The 19170-nt window shown below is 43.7% G+C and overlaps 1 protein-coding gene across 1 annotated transcript in view; it reads left to right on the forward strand.

Moving 5' to 3' along the window:
• SMG1 (SMG1 nonsense mediated mRNA decay associated PI3K related kinase) overlaps positions 1-19170 on the forward strand; it is a 59580-nt gene that overhangs the window by 26611 nt on the left and 13799 nt on the right. The window contains exons 26-48 of the mRNA XM_026682482.2: positions 889-998; positions 1161-1308; positions 1401-1560; positions 2185-2305; positions 3006-3254; positions 4025-4309; positions 5032-5176; positions 5390-5525; positions 5929-6159; positions 6254-6431; positions 7230-7391; positions 7925-8142; positions 8312-8466; positions 9226-9448; positions 10139-10385; positions 12208-12437; positions 13519-13761; positions 14548-14796; positions 15365-15583; positions 16391-16581; positions 17128-17300; positions 18050-18329; positions 18823-19095. Coding sequence (XP_026538267.1) covers positions 889-998; positions 1161-1308; positions 1401-1560; positions 2185-2305; positions 3006-3254; positions 4025-4309; positions 5032-5176; positions 5390-5525; positions 5929-6159; positions 6254-6431; positions 7230-7391; positions 7925-8142; positions 8312-8466; positions 9226-9448; positions 10139-10385; positions 12208-12437; positions 13519-13761; positions 14548-14796; positions 15365-15583; positions 16391-16581; positions 17128-17300; positions 18050-18329; positions 18823-19095 — 4626 coding nt within the window. The remainder of the gene's footprint in view (positions 1-888; positions 999-1160; positions 1309-1400; positions 1561-2184; positions 2306-3005; positions 3255-4024; positions 4310-5031; positions 5177-5389; positions 5526-5928; positions 6160-6253; positions 6432-7229; positions 7392-7924; positions 8143-8311; positions 8467-9225; positions 9449-10138; positions 10386-12207; positions 12438-13518; positions 13762-14547; positions 14797-15364; positions 15584-16390; positions 16582-17127; positions 17301-18049; positions 18330-18822; positions 19096-19170) is intronic.

A 19170-nucleotide genomic window follows, 5' to 3' on the forward strand; every position in this document is an offset into this window, starting at 1 on the left:
TTGCACCTTACTAATTCTGTATGGCATATCTGTACAGTGACCTTGCCAAAACAGACTCAACTATTTATATTTTAGGATAGTCATTCCAAAAAGCAATGCCCTCTGGTGTAAAATTCTGAAGGGCAAAGTAGTGGGTTGGATGAAATAACAGATGAGGCCAAAGAGAAAAGTACAGAGTTACACATTAAGAGAGTTGGAAGGGACCTTGTAAGTCATCTAGTCCAAACCTGCCGCCCCACCCCACAAGCAGGAGACCCTACACCATTTCTGACAAATGGCAGTCCAATCTCTTCTTGAAAGCTTCCAGGGATGAAGCTCCCACAACTTCTGAAGGTAACTTCTGTTCCGTTGATTGTTCTCACTGTTGGGATATTCCTCCTTATTTCTAGGTTGAATCTCTCCTTGTTCAGTTTCCATCCATTGTTCCTTGTCTGGCCTTTGGATGCCTTGGAGTATAGCTTGACCCCTTCCTCCTCTCTGTGGCAGCCCCTCAAATATCGGAAGGCTGCTATCATGTCTCCCCTGGTCCTTCTCTTCGCTAGACTAGCCAGGCCCAGTTCCTGTAACTGTTCTTCATATGTTTTAGCCTCCAGTCCCTAATCATCCTGGTTGCTGTTCTCTGCACTCTTTCTAGAGTCTCAACATCTTTTTTACAGTGTGGTGACCAAAACTGGAAAAGGTAAAAGGGAAAAATCCATTATTTTCCTCTCTTATCTTTTTCTAGCATGTAGAAATTTTATTAACCAATTAATATCTCCCCTCTCCCAAATAGCAGCCTATCAGAAAGAGACCAGTTTTTGTAGATGTTGGAAGGGACTTTTGCAGAAATAAAGCAGAATGCTGCTTGTTGCTGAGCTAAATTAAGAAGCAGGTTTCCTTTTATCGCAGGTCCCTGAGCAGCTTCGGAGCTGGAGAACTTGCCGAATGTACAGAACAACTAGAGCTGCTTCCTGGGGAGGACATCAACCTGCTTATTGGAGGGGCCAAAGAAAAAATAGGTACTCCAAGTTAAAGCTTATGTTGACTCAACGGGGGTTCAGCTTAATTTCCACACCCATCCATTGGTGGTGGTGGTGGTGACGACTTTATGGTGGGGTTAAAAAAGCCGGCCTGAAATCGATGGATATTAGCAACTCTATATCTGCTGACGCTCGTTGTAGATATGAAGAAGCTCCTTCCAAACGTGTTGTCTCCCGATCCCAGAGAACTTCAGAAAGCCATTGAGGTTCAGCTGTTGAGGAGTTCCGTCTGTTTGGCCACAGCTGTAGGCTACCTCGACCAGGACCAGAAATGGCAGCCCATGACAGAGTGAGCATGGCGTGGGGGTCGGGGGGTCGGGATAGGTTTTATGGAAGGCTAGCAGCTCGAATAATTCTTGGATGTGCCACTTGGTTTTCCAGGAACTTGACCAAGTATCTGAAGCAGACGTCCCGCATTGCTCTTGGGCCTTTACGCCTGTCCACCTTGACCATTTCTCAGTCTTTGCCCGTCCTCAGCACTCTGCAGCTGTACTGTTCGTCCGCGTTGGAAAACACAGTCTCGAGCCGGCTGCCCTCCGAGGTAAATGCCTTTGCCTCCTGAACAGGAAAGACAGGACAGGACAGGACCAGGACATGGATGGGTGCTCTTGCTTGTGGTCTACCCTGGCCAAGTGTGTGAATTTAGAAACTCCCGACCTTAAAAGACTTCCTTATACAATGGAGAACAAAGTCCAGACCAGGCAAAACACTTTGAGAATAACCACCCTAGGCTTCAGATATTAACATTATGGGGGTTAAGATCAAGTTCTATTCTGTAGTTATCTTACTGCTTTTTTGGGGGGTGGGAGTGGATTTTTTTGTCTGAGGGTATTTCATAATCAATCTTGCTTTTTTCATTAAAAATATTTAAAGATCTGTATGGTTGACCGTCACAATAGTAGTAAAACCCTACCTATAATTCTAACTCTAAAATATAATCATAAAACAATAAATACGTAACTACTGTAATACTAGAAGTCATCAACACCGACTTTTCATTACTGTATTGTCAAACACCTATGATTAATGAAGAAGCGTGTAGACAGGTATACAGCTCATACTTTAAGAATGTGTCAGGTTCTGTGTAGGACTCTTTCTATTAGAAGCTGGAGGAAAAGATGTCTTCCAGCCCACCCACTACTCATATCCTTTGTTTTTTTTACAGGATTGCCTCATTCCCTTGTTCAGCGAAGCCTTGCGTTCATGTAAGCAACATGATGTAAGGCCGTGGATGCATGCTTTGAGATACACCATGTTCCAAAATCAGTTGCTGGAGAAACTGAAAGGTATAGATGCTAAACACATGTGCATTTTGATAAGGAGATTCTAGAATTGCCCCACTGACAAAAGTGTAGCGGCTGTATTACTCTGCAGTTTGTTTCTCAGATCTGAACCATCATATTATCTCATGAATGCCTGTTCAGAGAGAATCTATAGCTATTTCGCCATGTGGTACAGTTAAATAGAATGCAAAATCTCTCCACCTGATTTTCTGCCTTAAAGTTTAAAAAGAATGAAAGACTTATTTAATCAGGATTAGTTGCTGTTGGATTTAAGAGAACCTAGAAGTTGAGATCATACTTTTAAATAAAGGGAAACCCTATTTAGATCCAAATGCTTGGTAATATCTTTAATTAGAATAGAGCTGGAAGGGACCTTGGAGTCTAACCCCCTGTTCAAGCAGGAGACCCTATACCATGTCAGACAGCGGCCTGTCCAGTCTTTTTAAAAAAACCTTTAGTGATGGAAGCACCCACCACTTCTGGAGGCAAGCTGTTTCACTGGTTAATTGTCCTCACTATTAGGAAGTTTTTCCTTAATTCCAGATTGCTTCTCTCCTTGATTAGTTTCCATCCATTGTTTCTTGTCCTGCCCTTCTTGATGCTTTGGAAAATAAGTTGACCCCCCGCTTCTCTTTTTGTGGCAGCTCCTCTTCTCTCACCTCTGATTCTTTTAGTTCACCACTTTGGAATTTCTGTGTTTCAGAGCAGAGTATTCCAGTTAAAGGCCATTTAATGGAACTGGGGCTGACAGCTGCAAAATTTGCTAGGAAACGTGGGAACGTGGCCCTGGCGACACGACTGCTTGCTCAGTGTAGCGAAATTCAGCTAGGGAAAACCACCACAGCCCAGGATTTAGTCCACCATTTTAAGAAGCAGCCGGCCCCGATTCAGATGGACGAAAAATGGGGTCCTGAGCTTGAAATAGAAAAGACCAAACTGTTGTACACAGCTGGTAAGTGCCGCTTATGTAACTTTCTCAAAAATCACTTTTCAGTACTCATCATGTTTTCTTTAATTAATTAAATTTATATGTTGCCCAACTCACTATCTGAAGCGACTCTGGATTTAGCCGGCTTTAATGAAATTTTCAGATCACACTGATAACTTGAGAAATTAACCTATGTCTAATTTTCCACATGGGACAAGGTGAAAACTTAAATTTGAGTTTATCTAAATTCATGGTAAGAGCCAGGTCGATGTAATGGTGAGGGCACCAGGCTTAAAGCCAGGGGGCTCTGAGTTCTAGTGCTGCTTTAGGCACCTAGCCAGCTGGATGACATTGGGCCAGACACTTTCTCTCAGCCCTAGGAAGGAAGCAATGGCAAACCGTTTCAGAAAAACCTCACCGAGAAAACTGCAGGGGCTTATCCAGGCAGTCTCTGGGAAGGGGAGAAAAATTACAAGAGTTCTTGCTACATTAGTAGAATACCAAATGGGGATGTTAAACTCTTTTAAGATGACTCTCTCTCAAATTCTGTGTCAAGTTGGAAAGCGGCAAAACATTTTGAAAAACACATCGGCATCAAATATTCTGGGTTAATGCAAAGAATGTTATAGTTTTTTCATTCTTATCAGTGATGCTTTATATCTGTCTCCCTCCCCCCCCCCCCGCCCCCGGGGTGGGTTGTTAAGGCAACCGTCATCTCTGAAATGAGCAGAGCTGAAATGCCAGCTTTTCGTTCTACCGGTGTCTGCCACTAAAATGGCCTCCCCTGTTTTCAGGCCAGTCCACCCACGCCATGGAAATGCTGAGCTCCTGCGCCATATGTTTCTGCAAATCTGCCAAGGCCGAAAGTGCTGTGGCCAAGTCCATTCTGACCTTAGCCAAGTGGATCCAAGCTGAGTGGAAGGAAATTTCAGGGCAGTTGAAACAAGTGTATCGAGCGCGACAGCAACAAAATCTCACGGGCCTTTCCATGCTGTCCAAAAACATCTACACCTTGATTGATCTGCCATCCGTTAATTCCATGGAGGAAGAGTATCCGAGGATTGAAAGTGAATCCACAGGTAAAAAATACCCGGAGCTGCCCCCCCTTTTTTTGCTTTGTCTACCTAGGAGGTGGTTGACGGACCAATAGCAGATCCCACCTCACCCTCTACACACCCTGTTCCTACTTTCCCTACTTTTATACAGTAATTTTAATCATAATTTATATTTTATTTTCCTTCCTTCCTTCCTTCCTTCCTTCCTTCCTTCCTTCCTTCCTTCCTTCCTTCCTTCCTTCCTTCCTTCCTTCCTTCCTTCCTTCCTTCCTTCCTTCCTTCCTTCGTGTAATCCTTTAATTTGGGGTAGAATGGATGGAGCTGAGCATTTACTGGCCAGATGCCCTTCCTGATGCTACATAGAGTTTACAGCAAATATTTTTTCTTTGTGCCCTAGGAGAGAAATATATGTTGCTACCTACTCTCAACTTTGAGTGGGAGGCCAGTGTCTTTACCATTAGGCCACCATGCCTGCCTGCATGCCTGCCTGCCTCCCTCCCTCCCTCCATCTATCTATCATCTATCTTTGTATAATTTTATTGTTTTTAACCTTGTAAGCTGCCCAGAGTCTCCTTGTGAGATGGCAGGCAGACAAATCTAAGAAATAAATAGGTCTTTGGTAGTTTGGCATCATGCCATTCAGCTGAGATCTTTCTCTCTGCTGGTTAGTTGAAAGGTGGATCGCTGGCCTTTTTTTTTTTTTTTTTTTTGAGATAACCACACCTTGCTTTGTTCTCTTTCTCCAGTCAACATCGGTGTTGGAGAACCTGATTTCATTTTGGGGCAGCTGTATCGCCTCTCTTCAGCCCAGGCTCCCGAAGTAGCGAAATCATGGGCAGCTCTAGCTAGCTGGGCTTACAGATGGGGCCGAAAGGTGGTTGACAATGCCAGGTAAATCCAATTCTTTAAATTGTCTTTGGCTCTGAATATGTCTGAAGTTAATAACTTCCTGTAAATGGATTTCAAGTGGAATCATTGTAAGCCTGTCTTGTCTAAGGCAGGGGAAGATAATTGAAACAGTAGGATATTTGCAAAAATTTGGCAAAGCTATGTTAGAACCACCCAAATAACTTAACTTTTGGAAAAAATTCTTTGATGTTACAGTCAAGGAGGTGTGCGCTTACTGCCAAGAGAAAAATCTGAAGTTCAAAGCCTACTTCCAGAAAACATTACAGAAGAGGACAGAGAGAAAATCTACAACATTCTTGGACAGGCAGTGTGCCGGCCTGCTGGGATTCAGGTTAGCCTAAAATTTGCAGATGAATAATGGCTGAAAAGTCAGATACAGCACTAGCGCTGTCTTTGCTTACAAAATCATTAACAGTTTTCTATACGAATTTGCTAAATATTAATCGAAAGGCCAATGTTGCTAGATCACTATTGTGTGGGCATTTCCTTATATATTTGAGGGCCCTATACTTTTGTGCAATCAGAAAGGAACAAGATCACATTGAACAAGATTACATTGAAAATGTAAACCATGTCACTTTGGTGTAAATCAATGGACAGCATGAACCTGCCTAAAACTGTCTTGCTTAAAAATTACCCTTAACTGAACCAGGATGAAAAATGTTTTATTTGCCAACTTGTAATCTGCTTTGGTGTTACCCAGGGGTAATCTTTACATTTAAATCTCCCTTTAGGATGAGGATATAACCCTTCAGATTGCAGAGAATGAAGACAATGAGGAAGACGATATGGTGGACGTGATCTGGCGCCAGTTGTTGACAAGTTGCCCCTGGCTCTTGGACCTGGAAGAGAATTCAACCGAGGGACTCATCAAAGTGTGGAGAAAAGTTGTAGACAGGATCTTCAGCCTTTATAAGCTTTCCTGTAGTGCCTATTTTACTTTCCTGAAACTTAATGCTGGCCAGGTAGGGCAATGGTGCTTTTTGATCTGTTAAGCCGCTGAGGTTTGTAAAAAGAACTGTTCTCTCAGCAGAGCTGGTTTCCTCTTTCGACCTGTAGGTTCCTCTTGATGAAGATGATCCCAGATTGCACCTCAGGAATATTTCAGAACAGAGCACTGATGATGTCATTGTAATGGCCACCTTGAGGTTGTTAAGGCTGCTTGTGAAACACGCTGGGGAACTGAGGCAGTATCTCGAGCACGGACTGGAAACGACTCCTACAGCTCCATGGCGAGGTGTGGACATTTTTAGCAGTTCAGCGTTCTATTCTCTTAGTCTTCAAGCTGTTTGAGAGAGATAAAACCCAACTTGAGTTAATAGGCTACAATTAATTGGTTGTAATTATCCCGCGATGGTTATCTTTGCATTTCATGGGGCTAAATTTTGAATATGGTAGACTTGGTAAAAATACACTTTTCCTCCCTTCCTTAAGGAACTTAAGGAATTTTGTTCATTTGTTAAGTGTATATGCTGACCACTTCATTGTTGAGTGAATATTGAATTGAATATTTTCTTTTGAGATATTGTGGGGTGCTTCACAAATGTGTGTCCATTTCTTGCCCTGAGTTTCACAGCTTCATGGCACAGATGGAATCTCTTGTGCATTTGGAAGTCAAAATATATTTTCTTGACAGGGTGTGAAAGTGTATGATAAATATAGAATATGACTAAGCGAACATTGCTAAAAAGGCCAGTGAATTTTACGATATACCGACCAAAATATGTGCTTCAAAATATTGGCTGCCTTCTGCATTGTTTTGAGTTCACCCCTTAAGAGTTCTGCACAGAGTGGCTTCTGCTGGGCAAGATAGCTGTTTGCAGTAGCTCTATTAGTAACAAGCATTTTCATGCTTGAGCTGTAAGACAGTCAAGGATGGGGCATGTGCTAACAAGAGATTATACTCATTAGTAAGTGTTTCAGGGCAGTAAGACTTAATTGTGGTTTTAAGTGGTCAAACACAAAAACAACACCCTTTCAGGTGCGGCGTGCCAATCAATTATTTACGCTGTCTGCTTTTTGTCTTCGTATAAAGGCATAATTCCTCAACTCTTCTCACGTCTAAATCACCCGGAAGTGTATGTTCGACAGAGCATTTGCAACCTTCTCTGCCGAGTAGCACAAGATTCTCCTCACCTCATCCTGTACCCTGCAATTGTTGGCACTATTTCTCTGAGCAGCGAATCTCAAGCCTCAGGTATTTTTGATTCAGTATCTTTTGAAATACCTCATTTCTCTAGGTTGTTTATCTTTTAGCCGTGTTGCAAATCCTTTTACCAGCCAATGTATATATTGCAGGCTTTTAATCTTATTTCATACTGGTTGCAAAGTTTCACCTTTGCATGAGCAGGATCTAGCTAGTCAGTGAATCACGCTCCCCATGCCAGAGAACCTGTACTCAGCATGAAGCACATTATCTTGGAAATGCTAACATGAGCAGGACATCTCTTATTTATGCTGTTTCACTCTTATGGCACTTCTTCCCTGTCTATTCAAAGGGTTCCTCCCCCTCTTCTGAAGAATAGATGTTTAATAATAAGAAAGCCCCAGAAAGTTCTAACCTTCCATAGCTTGTCTTTATGTTGGACCAATACAGCTGAGGTGGCCAATATGGGCTCATACTAGTCTAAGGATGTGTAAATAATTTAACCAAGTTAACTCTGCTAATCTGTGGCCAACTTTTGGATTTTTGTCCAGTTAGACTAACTCTCTTTTCCCTTGAAAACCTAGGGAGCAAATTCCCCTCGGCAATTCCTACCTTTTTGGGCAACATTCAAGGGGAAGAACTGCTGGGCAGCGAGTGTGATGGGGCAAGCCCCCCTGCTTCTCAAGAGAGCCTAAAGGACGAGGCCAAAGTGGGCTTAAATGAAGACCAGGCAATGATGCAAGACTGCTACAGCAAAATTGTCGAGAAGCTGTCAGCTGCAAACCCAACAATGGTGTTACAGGTATAGTTTCTGTCTTATTTTTGCTGCTTGTTAGACCTTCCGTGCTTTAACAGTTCTGGCTTGAAGCAGGAAGGAATCTGTGTTCTTTGTCTTTGGGAAAAAGAGCCTTGCGAAATCCATTTCTGCCTTTGTACCATTAAAAGAAACATTTGCGTTGGTGTCAATCCAGGTTCAAATGCTTGTAGCTGAGCTGCGCCGAGTCACTGTTCTCTGGGACGAACTTTGGCTGGGTGTCCTTTTGCAGCAACACATGTACGTCCTCCGGCGCATTCAGCAACTGGAAGATGAAGTAAAGCGAGTCCAGAATAACAACACCTTACGCAAGTAAGCTTTCTCTCCCAATGCACAAGATGATGTGCTGCCTCCTGAAATGTCCTCTGAGAATTTAGTCAGATGGTTTCTCAAAGAACTTTTAGCAAAAAAAAAAAAAAACAAACCTTAGGAGTTTCGTTCTTTTCCCTGAAAACAGGATGCTCTTATTTCCCAAATTTGCAGACAGGTTAACTGTAAATCACAAGAGACATTGACATCTGTACAAAAAGTCCATATTCTCTTCTTCTGCATACAGGTATTTCTCAATGGATGGCTTTTAATTGAGCCCTGAATTACTGTTGTACGATAAGTGGGTCACCACAGAGACTGAGCCCCGTTATGACCTTTGTTGTGGCAGTCATTAAGTGAATCCATTGTCCGCAAAGGGTGGTTTTTGCCAGAAACAAAAGCCTAAATTGGGATCATGTGAACAGAGAGTGCTGCAAACCATAAGTGTGGGCTAGTTGCTGAGCACGAGACCCTGTGATTACATGACCTTGGAGGGGGCCAAGCTGTTGGAACTTTGAATCTGGGTCATAAATAAACCAGTGGACATCTGTCATAACTTTGAACAATCACTAAGTGACCAATCGTAAATCAAGGACTACCTGTGCCTTTTTATGACTAGGTAGAAATTAAGGCTCGGGATTTTTTTTTCCAGATTTGTAATGGAATGCTAATAAAAACTGCACTATTTTTTAGTTTCAGTTGTTCGTTAGATAAGGGACAGTTTCCCCTAATTGCTCTTCGTTTCTCCCCTCTTCCTTCAAGAGAGGAAAAAATAGCCATCATGCGTGAAAAGCACACAGCCTTAATGAAGCCCATTGTGTTTGCCCTGGAACACGTGCAGAGCATCACTGCCGCACCCACCGAAACCCCCCACGAGAAGTGGTTTCAGGATAATTATGGGGATGCCATCGAAAACGCCTTGGAAAAGCTGAAGAACCCTTCAAATCCTGCAAAGCCAGGAAGCAGCTGGATCCCTTTCAAAGAGGTAGGGTCCCGTCCCCCCGCTTATTTAGTTGAAGTAGAAGCAGCTTCACTATGTGTGCATTAGATCAGCGGCCCCCAACCTTTCGGGCACCAGGGACCGTTCTGTGGAGAGAGAGGTCTTTCCCGTGGACCAGGGGGTGGGGGCATGGTTTCATGTGCTGCCTGCATCCCATGGATGGGGCTTTGCTTGTTTGTGTGGCCTGGTTGCTGGCATACTACGGACCGGGGACCCCCTGCATTAGATAATTGGGTAGGGATACAATAGAGTATCGAAGAGTTCATTCCTGATTTGCAAAGTTTGGTGTTGCATCCCTCGCCAAGTGAATTCTGGTTCCCAAGAAGAGGGACCAGGAATGGTGACTACTGTAATCCATAGATCCCAAGATAAAAGCATCAGAGTGAGTGAAACTCTCCCTATATAATGGGACAAATATTTTTTTTAAATGGTTCCTTTGTAGAATGTAGAGTTAACACATCCAAGTGGGTTAGTTTCTTTTTAATAATTTATCTCCAAAGTTAAAATAAAACCGGGAAAGAAAGAAAAACAAGCAAAAAAACATCAAATGCTGACAATTAAAAAAAACAACACGTATAAAATAACGGAATAAGGCAAGGGACCTTGGAGGTCTTCTAGTCCAACCCTCTGCTCATAACGGACCTTTTCCTGACTGGTCTGTGTTTAAAAAAACAGGTGATGCTCAACCTTCAACAGAGAGCCCAGAAGCGGGCCAGCTACATTTTGCGCCTAGAGGAGATCAGCCCCTGGCTGGCTGCCATGACCAACACAGAGATAGCCCTCCCTGGAGAAGTGTCTGCCAGAGACACGGTCACCATACACAGCGTAGGAAGCACCATTACCATTCTGCCAACCAAAACCAAACCGAAGAAGCTGCTGTTTCTGGGCTCCGATGGGAAAAACTACCCATATCTTTTCAAAGGTAAGGCTTTTAGGGCAGAATTATTTTAGCGGTGAGGTAGCGACTGGAGATGCCAGAGTTCTCTCAATCTCTCTTACTCGCATTGGGTCACTTTAATTATTAAGTCGGCAGGTGCATGTGCTTACAAGAACCCAGTGCCACATTTAGGAATCCGTGTAAATATCCAGGCGGAGTGCTGGCCAGGAATATTGACTGTACAATGATACTGGTAGTCCTTGACTTTACGGCTGTTTGCTTAGCGAACATTCGAAGCTGCAACGGCCCTGGAAAAGTGACTTTCAACCAGTCCTTGCACTTAAGACTGTTGCAGCATCCCACAGTCAGGTGATTGCGATTCGGGCGCTTGGCAACCGGCATGTGTTTACGATAGTTGCAACCTCCTGGGGGGGGGGTCACGTGATCACTATTTGCATCCTTCCCAGCCAGCTTCCAACGGGCAAAATCAACGGGGGAAACTGGATTCGCTTAACACCTTCTAGCTTAACCCTGGCAGCAAAAGAAGACCCTAAAGTTGGATGTGATTCACTTAACAATCACATCGCTTAGCAACGGAAGTACTGGTCCCAATTATGGTAATAAACCGACAACCTGAAGCCACTGTCAACGCCGAACCGACCCTGGCAGAAGCCATTTTCCTGGTTCAGCATCGCCACACTGTGGGAGGGGGGAGGAGGATTGGAATGTAGTACTAGACAGAACATAGAGCTTTCTCGGGAGAACCAAGGTCATCTCCTGGGCGATGGAGGAAGGAGGAGATGAATACTTGAGAAGCCCACCAGTTAACCTAATTGGCCAATGTGATCAATGAGGGGAAGGGGTCATTACTGGTTTGGTGGAAAGTTTCTCGCAGGGAGAAAAGTGCCATTTGAAGTCTAGACAAGAATCTGGAGGCACTTCGGACCGCTGGGAAACTTTCCCCCAAACAAGTCCAATGGCACAGTGCTCTAACTGCACTACAACCCCGGGGGAGGGGGGACAGCCACCTTCTGCTACATTGCCACCATGTATATATATTACAGAGCTAGAGTTCTAGGCATAGAGGATGCCTCTTCCATTCCCCATCCAAGGGAGGCTGGCATCTAGATTGTTGGGGGAGATAGGCTGACTCTGTAAACCGCTTAGAGAGGGCTGTAAAGCGCTGTGAAGCGGGATATAAGTCTAAGGGCTCTTGCTATTGTTCCTGGTCCTTCTCTCCCTTGTTAGCGAAGGAGAGTTACGGACCTCTACCTGTTTCCACAGCCATAAAAATAAGGCTGAGGAAAGGAAGGAATCTCTGGCTTGCAGTTCTGATCAGGGCAGATCTCAAAAAATAAAAAAAATAAATAAATAAAAAATCCCACCCCATCCACCTTTGCTGCTGTGGAAAGAAAGCTCTTTCTTGACTTAAAACAGTTCGTTTAGTGACCGTTCAAACTTACAACATCGCCGGAAAACGTTTTTCGCACTAATGACCATTGCAGCATCCCGAGATTCACGTGATCAAAATTCAGACACTTGGCAACTGGCTCGTATTTATAACAGTTGTAGAATCCTGGGATCATGTGATCCCCTTTTGTCAACGGGGGATGCTGGATTTCCTTAAAAGCCATGTTACATAACATAATGGCAGGGATTCACTTAACAACGGTGGCAAGAAAGGTAGTCAAATGGGGCAAAATTCATTGGACAACTGTTTCGCTTAACAACAGAAATGTTGGAGCCTCAGTTGTGATTGTAAATCGAGCACTATCTGTACACATGCCCCAAACCCCAAGGGAGCCTGTGCTGTGGGAGCAAGGAAGGAACGTCCCACATAACCTTCCTCGTCTGCTTTTCCGCGCAGGCCTTGAAGACTTGCATCTGGACGAACGGATCATGCAGTTCCTGTCAATCGTCAACACCATGTTTGCTACAATCAATCGCCAAGAGACGCCTCGTTTCCATGCCAGGCATTACTCAGTGACTCCCCTGGGGACAAGATCAGGCCTGATTCAGTGGGTGGATGGAGCCACGCCTTTGTTTGGGCTCTACAAAAGGTGGCAGCAGCGGGAGGCGGCGTTACAAGCCCAGAAGGTAAACCGCACATTGTTTGGCATTCGCATTCCATAAATGATTGCACTTAGTGGGATCGCTTCAAGCTCTGATCAGATGGTTTCTTTCCCTGAGATTTTTTTTGGGGGGAGTTGTATTGACTTTTGGGGTGGTTATGTTTGACTCCTGTGCCCATTTTTTCTGCCCATTGAACTACCTTAATTTCTCCACCATCTCAAGCTGGAGACTTCAGGAGAGCGTGCATATTTAAAGCAGGAAAAGAAACCTGAGCTTAGAGAGCAGCCATCCCCTAATCCTGATGTCCTCCAGCTCTCTTTGCAACACCCATAATCCCTGCTGGCTGGGGGACTCTGGGAAATCCGATCTGGATGGTATTGGGCTGTAACCCCCATAACACATAGTCTATTACTTCCTGGAGAGTATTTGCCTTCTGACCTATTGGGTTTGAGCATCACAGTTGCAAGTAACTGTTGAAAGAAACATCTTTAATACACCGCTGGATCTTGGAAAGAAGTTGGGCAGTCAGAAATATAAGTTATTTATTTTGTATGTACTTATACTGAGGAAAGATTGTCTTCCTCACTCTTCTCAGCATAGAGCAGTGCCCCCCCCCCCCAACCTTTTGGGCACCAGGGACCAGTTCTGTAGAGAAAGGTTTTTTTGCGGACTGGGGTGTGTGTGGTTTTGCATGCTACCTGCATCCCGTAGATGGGGCTTCGTTTGTTTCTGCAGCCCGGTTGCTGGCATGCTGCAAACCAGTACTGGTTCACAGATCGGAGGTTGGGTACTTCTGGCTTAGAGTTTAGTAATCCATATGGTATTATTTCTTTTTATATAATAAAGTGGATACAAGATACATCAGCTGACAGGCAAGTCACATGATCTTTAATTTAGAAGTGTTGTATTTTCTCGTCCCATCCAGAATAATGTGGTTTGAAATGGGAATAGTAAAAGGGTAAATCCTTAAGATTTGTTATCCATCATAAATTATGGGCCAGCTGATAATGCGTAATATTACATTCAGCATGTAGCACCGTTGTTCTAATAATATTGAGCTGAGCTGGGCAAAGCACATTTGACAGACTGTTTTTTTTATGTGCAGGATTCTTATCAGGCCCCACAGAATCCAGGGATCGTACCCAGACCCAGCGAACTCTACTACAGTAAAATTGGACCAGCCTTGAAAGCAGTTGGACTTAGTCTGGACGTCTCCCGTCGAGACTGGCCCCTGAATGTCATGAAGTCGGTTTTGGAGGAATTAATGGAAGCCACACCACCCAGTCTTCTAGCTAAAGAGCTTTGGTCGTCATGTGCTACACCTGATGAATGGTGGAGAGTGACCCAGGTAACACATTAAAGACTTTGGATGTATGTTGTGTTATTTAGATAACACTGGCCCCCAACTTTGACACTCTTTCTCAAGGCTCTGAAGACCTGGTTTTGCCAACAGCCTGGAGAACCCAGAGTGGGATGGAGCCCATCAAGTGGCTTATTTGACTGATCGTTGTCACCAGGAGTGGAGGATTATTGCTTTTTACTGTTTTTTTAATGAGATTTTTTATCTTTGTAAGCCACCTGGAGTCACTGAGTGTGAGTTAGGCAGCCATATATATTTTCTTAAATAAGAATAGATTTATCTGTACCATTCAACTTTTCGTTTGGATTTGCTAGACGTTTAAATAAAAAGAAAAAACAGAGCCATTTCCAAAATGGTCTCTCTCCCTTCATAAAGACATAATCATCAGACATGATTTCAGAGTTATGTAATGACTCTGGAGGTCCATTAATTTTTATTGTAACACTGGCAGTTTTACTAAACGCTTGTCCATGTGTAAGAGGGGGGCTTGGAGGAGGATTCCAGGCCCAGGTGTGACAGTTCCCCAACCCTGGAAATGGAGAAACGTGCAACATGCAATTCTCCCTGTCTATATGACACACTCCAAAGATACGATTACATTTACGGCGAATGCATTCTGTGTGTGGGTGTTGACATTGTTCCCTTGGGTGGTTTTCCTATTTAGGACGCACTTATGTAAGCATTGGTGAGCTGGGGGGGGGGGGAGGGTTTGGGGAAAGGAGATAGTGAGAAAATAGATGACTTACAGTTTAAATACTTTTTCCCTCTTCCAAGTCGTACGCACGATCGACTGCGGTGATGTCAATGGTTGGCTACATCATCGGTCTCGGAGACAGACATCTGGATAATGTGCTGATCGACATGACCACAGGAGAAGTTGTGCACATTGATTACAACGTTTGCTTTGAAAAAGGGAAGAGCCTGCGAGTGCCAGAGAAAGTCCCCTTCCGGATGACCCAAAACATCGAAACTGCCTTTGGAGTAACAAAAGTGGAAGGGGTTTTCAGGCTTTCTTGTGAACAGGTAAGCGGGAAGGATCAGGGCCAAAAATGGAAGATCAGATCCTTGAGACCCTTTCTTTCTCTTTTCATCATACTGCTTACACTTAGTCCTCAACATGCAACCACTTATCGACCAAAGTTATGAAGGTTCCTCCCCCACCCAAAATGTACTCATGACCTGGTTCCAAAGTTCCAAGGCCACTCCCCCCCCCCCGTGGCCATGTGACCACATTTTGGCTGCTTGGCCACTAGCTCACATTTATGAGCGTTTGCATTTTTACAACATTTTAGCCAAAAACCAATATTCCAGTTTTCAGCAAAAACATCCCATAGCAAATAATGGATTCACTTAATTCGCTTTAGGAAAAAGATTGTAAAATCAGATCCGGTCACCTGATGACCCGCTTTACAATGGTCGTAACTTACGACCATAATGGGTAGCCTCCATTATGGTCATAAGTCGAGGACTGGCAGTATTCCCTTTTGAAAGAGACCTGCCTAGGCCCTATTGGTAAGATGTTGGGCAGAAACGCTCCCTTTCTGTAAATGTTGAGCTGGGCTCACGGGTAATGCAGCTGTTCTTGAAACAGGTCCTGCACATCATGCGCCGAGGACGGGAAACCCTGCTGACATTGCTCGAAGCTTTTGTCTATGACCCGCTCGTTGACTGGACCGCGGGTGGCGAAGCAGGGTTTGCTGGAGCTGTGTACGGTGGTGGAGGTCAGCAAGCAGAGAACAAACAGAGCAAAAGAGAAATGGAGAGGGACATTACCCGCAGTCTCTTCTCCTCGAGAGTCGCAGAAATAAAGGTACCATCGACATCCCTTGACACGGGTTTGCATTTGAAAGAGCTAAATATACCAATAATCCCTTCAGTAATTTTAAATTATTTTATATTTAAATTATTGTACAGAGATGGTCTTGAAGAAAACATTCAACAGATGTTAAGTAAACTTAAGCTTACCGGCTGGAGATCCGGCTGGCACTTAGCCTGTGAGAGTGAGAAAGAAGCTCAAGATTGCTCCTCCTCGATTCTCTTTCATATAAAAGTGGGGAGAGAAAGTCCCTGTTAGGCTTTCTAGATTCTCTTACTCTACCCATTAACGATAAAGTAGAGTAGCAAATAGTAGTCCTTGGGTAAACTGTTTCCTAACCTGGCTTATTTTTAAGGGTTCACCATTACACTATTTCAGAATTTCTTTCAGATAAAAGTTGATATATATTTAAAATTTTAAAAGTATTTCTCAGCAATAGATGTGGAAACCAAAGCTCCTAAATTATTGCCATAATAATAATGAAAGGATTCTAATCACTGAGCCCTGATGGAGCAGTGGTTAGAATGCAGTATTGCAGGCTCTGCCCACTGCCAGCAGTTTGATTCCCACCAGCTCAAGGTTCACTCAGCCGTCTATCCTTCCGAGGTTGGTAAAAATGATGACCTAGATTGTTGGGGTCAATAGACTGGCTTTGTAAATCGCTTAGAGAGGGCTGGGAAACACTGGGAAGCGGTATATAAGTCTTATTGCTATTGCTGTTTTGTTAATTTACATCCACTAAAACTCAGAAAACTTACAATACTTGGTTTACCTTGCATATAATGTAACATTTGTTCACAGGTCAACTGGTTTAAGAACAGAGACGAAATGCTGACTGTAATTCCTAAACTGGATAGCAGTTTAGGGGAATATTTACATTTGCAAGAGCAGCTGACAGATATTGAAAAATTACAAGGCAAACTATTAGAAGAGAGTGATTATCTGGAAAGTGCTGAAGGAGTTGATCATCCATCTCACACACTGCAGCACAGGTAGTCATTTTTGCTAAATGATGCTTACGTTTGGTGAATCTCAAAATAATTTATGAAACTCTAGTAGGCAACTGCAGTTGATAGACCATGCTGTGGGTCTTAAGGTGAGGAGACCTGGATACTAACTCTTGTTTAGTACTATTTTTTTTAAAAAAAGAAAACTCTCACAAGGCTTGCAGTCATGTCAGTGAGGTGTTCACAGACTTTAGAAAAAGGTAAAAAAATTAAGGAATCTGAAAGTTCATTATGGTGGACTTGGCTATTTACTTGTGGTTAATCCCTTGTGAAAATGAACACACCTGAATTAGGAACATGCAATGTTTAACATCTTTATCAACTATTGTGTTACTTGATTTTTAAAAAGAATTGTTAACCAGCTCCAAATTTTTGAAATATCCTGTTCAAAAATAATTTGTCTCAATTCCCTTGACAGATGTGTCTAAAGAATAATATATCATATGATGTAAAGTTGATAATAGCTGTCTAGAAATGTTAAGTTCAGCTGTATGTCTTCATACCTCCTCTCTTTTTTTAAAAAAAATACAGATATTCTGAGCATACACAGCTGCAAACTCAGCAGAGAGCAGTGCAGGAAGCAGTCCAGGTGAAACTGAACGAATTTGAGCAGTGGATCTCACACTACCAAGCTGCTTTTAGTAATCTGGAAGCAACTCAACTTGCAAGCCTGCTTCAGGAGATCAGCACTCAAATGGATCTTGGTACGAGACCTGGAGGGTTGGGCCTATTCCAAGAGAGCATGTGGGGATAGACTAACATTTAAAAAAAAATATGTTGGCTTTATTTAATGCATGCTCTCACAGTAAGGTGCAGTCATTACAAGTAATGGTGTTAGAGGCCAATATAGGGGAGTCCTCAACTATAACTGTTCATTTAGCCATTCGTTTGGTTGTTAATGAGGGCATTGATGGCTGGCTATTAATTTTTGTTTGTTTTGTTTTGGTAATTTTTGCTTGGTCCAGAGAAATGCTCTCTGGAAATCAAAGGTGCTTTTTCCAAAAGGCAACTGGACTTTCTTGGATTTTTTTCTTTGAAAACATTTCTCTTCTCGATCCAAGAAGCTTCTTCAGAACTTCTTCAGAACTTAAGAAGCTTCTGGAAGCAAAATATTTTGAAGGAGAGAGAAAAAACCCATGTGACTTTTGGAAAAAGAACCTTCGGGATAACCATGACCAGATGATTGAACATAGACTAGGAGTCCCAAACACCCAGGCCGTGAGCTGTTCAGAACTGGGCTGCCCAAAGCGGTGGGTGAGTGCATGCACGCATGCTCCATTTTCGTAAGTGGCTCGTGCAAATGGAGCGGAGTACATTCACACGCTGAACCAACACACACACACACACACACCCAAAAAGTCCACAAAGCCGAAAAGTTTGGGGAACTCTGCCATAGATGTTTCTAACACAAGTGGATTTGAATGGTTTTCCGGGTGTTTCATCTTTTTTTAAGGTCCTCCAAGCTACGTGCCTGCCACCACCTTTCTTCAGAACGCAGGCCAGGCCCACTTGATCAGCCAGTGTGAACAACTAGAAGGAGAGGTCGGTGCTTTTCTCCAGCAGAGGCGCTCAGTTCTACGGGGCTGTCTGGAGCAGCTGCACAACTATGCCACCGTTGCGCTACAGTATCCCAAAACAGTGTTCCAGAAGCACCGTGTTGAGCAGTGGAAAGTATGGATGGAAGACCTCATTGTTAACATGACCATCGACCGTTGCCAGGATCTCTATCGGAAGTAAGCTCTCTCTCTCTCTCTCTCTCTCTCTCTCTCTCTCTCTCTCTCTCTCTCTCTCTCTCTCTCCTCCCTCCCTCCCTCCCCTCCCTCCCTCCCTCCCTCCCCCTCTCTCTCCCCTCTCTCTCTCTTCTCTCTCTCTCTCTCTTTCTCTCTCTCTCCCCCCCTCCCCTCTACAGAAACCTATAGAAGGAGGGATCAAAATAATCAATTTCCTCCGACTTGGCTCATTAAAGTGCTAAATATTGGCATGAGAAATACGCATTTTTCCCCCCTAAAGTATTTTGATCCCTGCATCAATCGTGCACTTTAATTTTGCCAAACTCGGCTGCTTTTTAGTACTTTATTATTATGCCATTTCCAATGTTTTCTCTGAGAAGATTATAGCATTTTAACAATGGGACACAGCTCATGCTTAGCGGACCAGCTTTGGCATTGTCACAGACCATGTAGCGGAGTGTTTCCTTACCCGTTTATAATTTTATTGCTTTCCCAGGTATGAATTACAGTATGCCCCTCAACCTCCCCCAGCGGTGTGCCAGTTTATCAGTACAACGGAAATGACTTTGCAACGCTATGCGGCAGATATCAACAGCAGGCTGATGCGACAGGTAGAACGGTTGAAGCAGGAAGCCGTCACGGTTCCAGTGTGTGAAGAGCAGCTAAAAGAAATTGAGCGCTGCATTAAAGTCTTCCTCCATGAAAACGGAGAAGAGGGCTCCCTGAGCTTAGCGAGCGTGATCATCTCTGCTCTCTGCAGCCTCACCAGGTGAGATGCTTGGCAAAAACGGACTCGCGAGTGGCTCAGGTGTTAGGACGAGACTCTTTCTGTTTTCAAAACGTC

This window comes from Notechis scutatus, chromosome 12 (genome assembly GCF_049901735.1).
Source record: "Notechis scutatus isolate UNSWTSFEM ecotype Mainland chromosome 12, rNotScu1.2, whole genome shotgun sequence".
Classification (NCBI taxonomy): Eukaryota; Metazoa; Chordata; class Lepidosauria; order Squamata; family Elapidae; genus Notechis; species Notechis scutatus.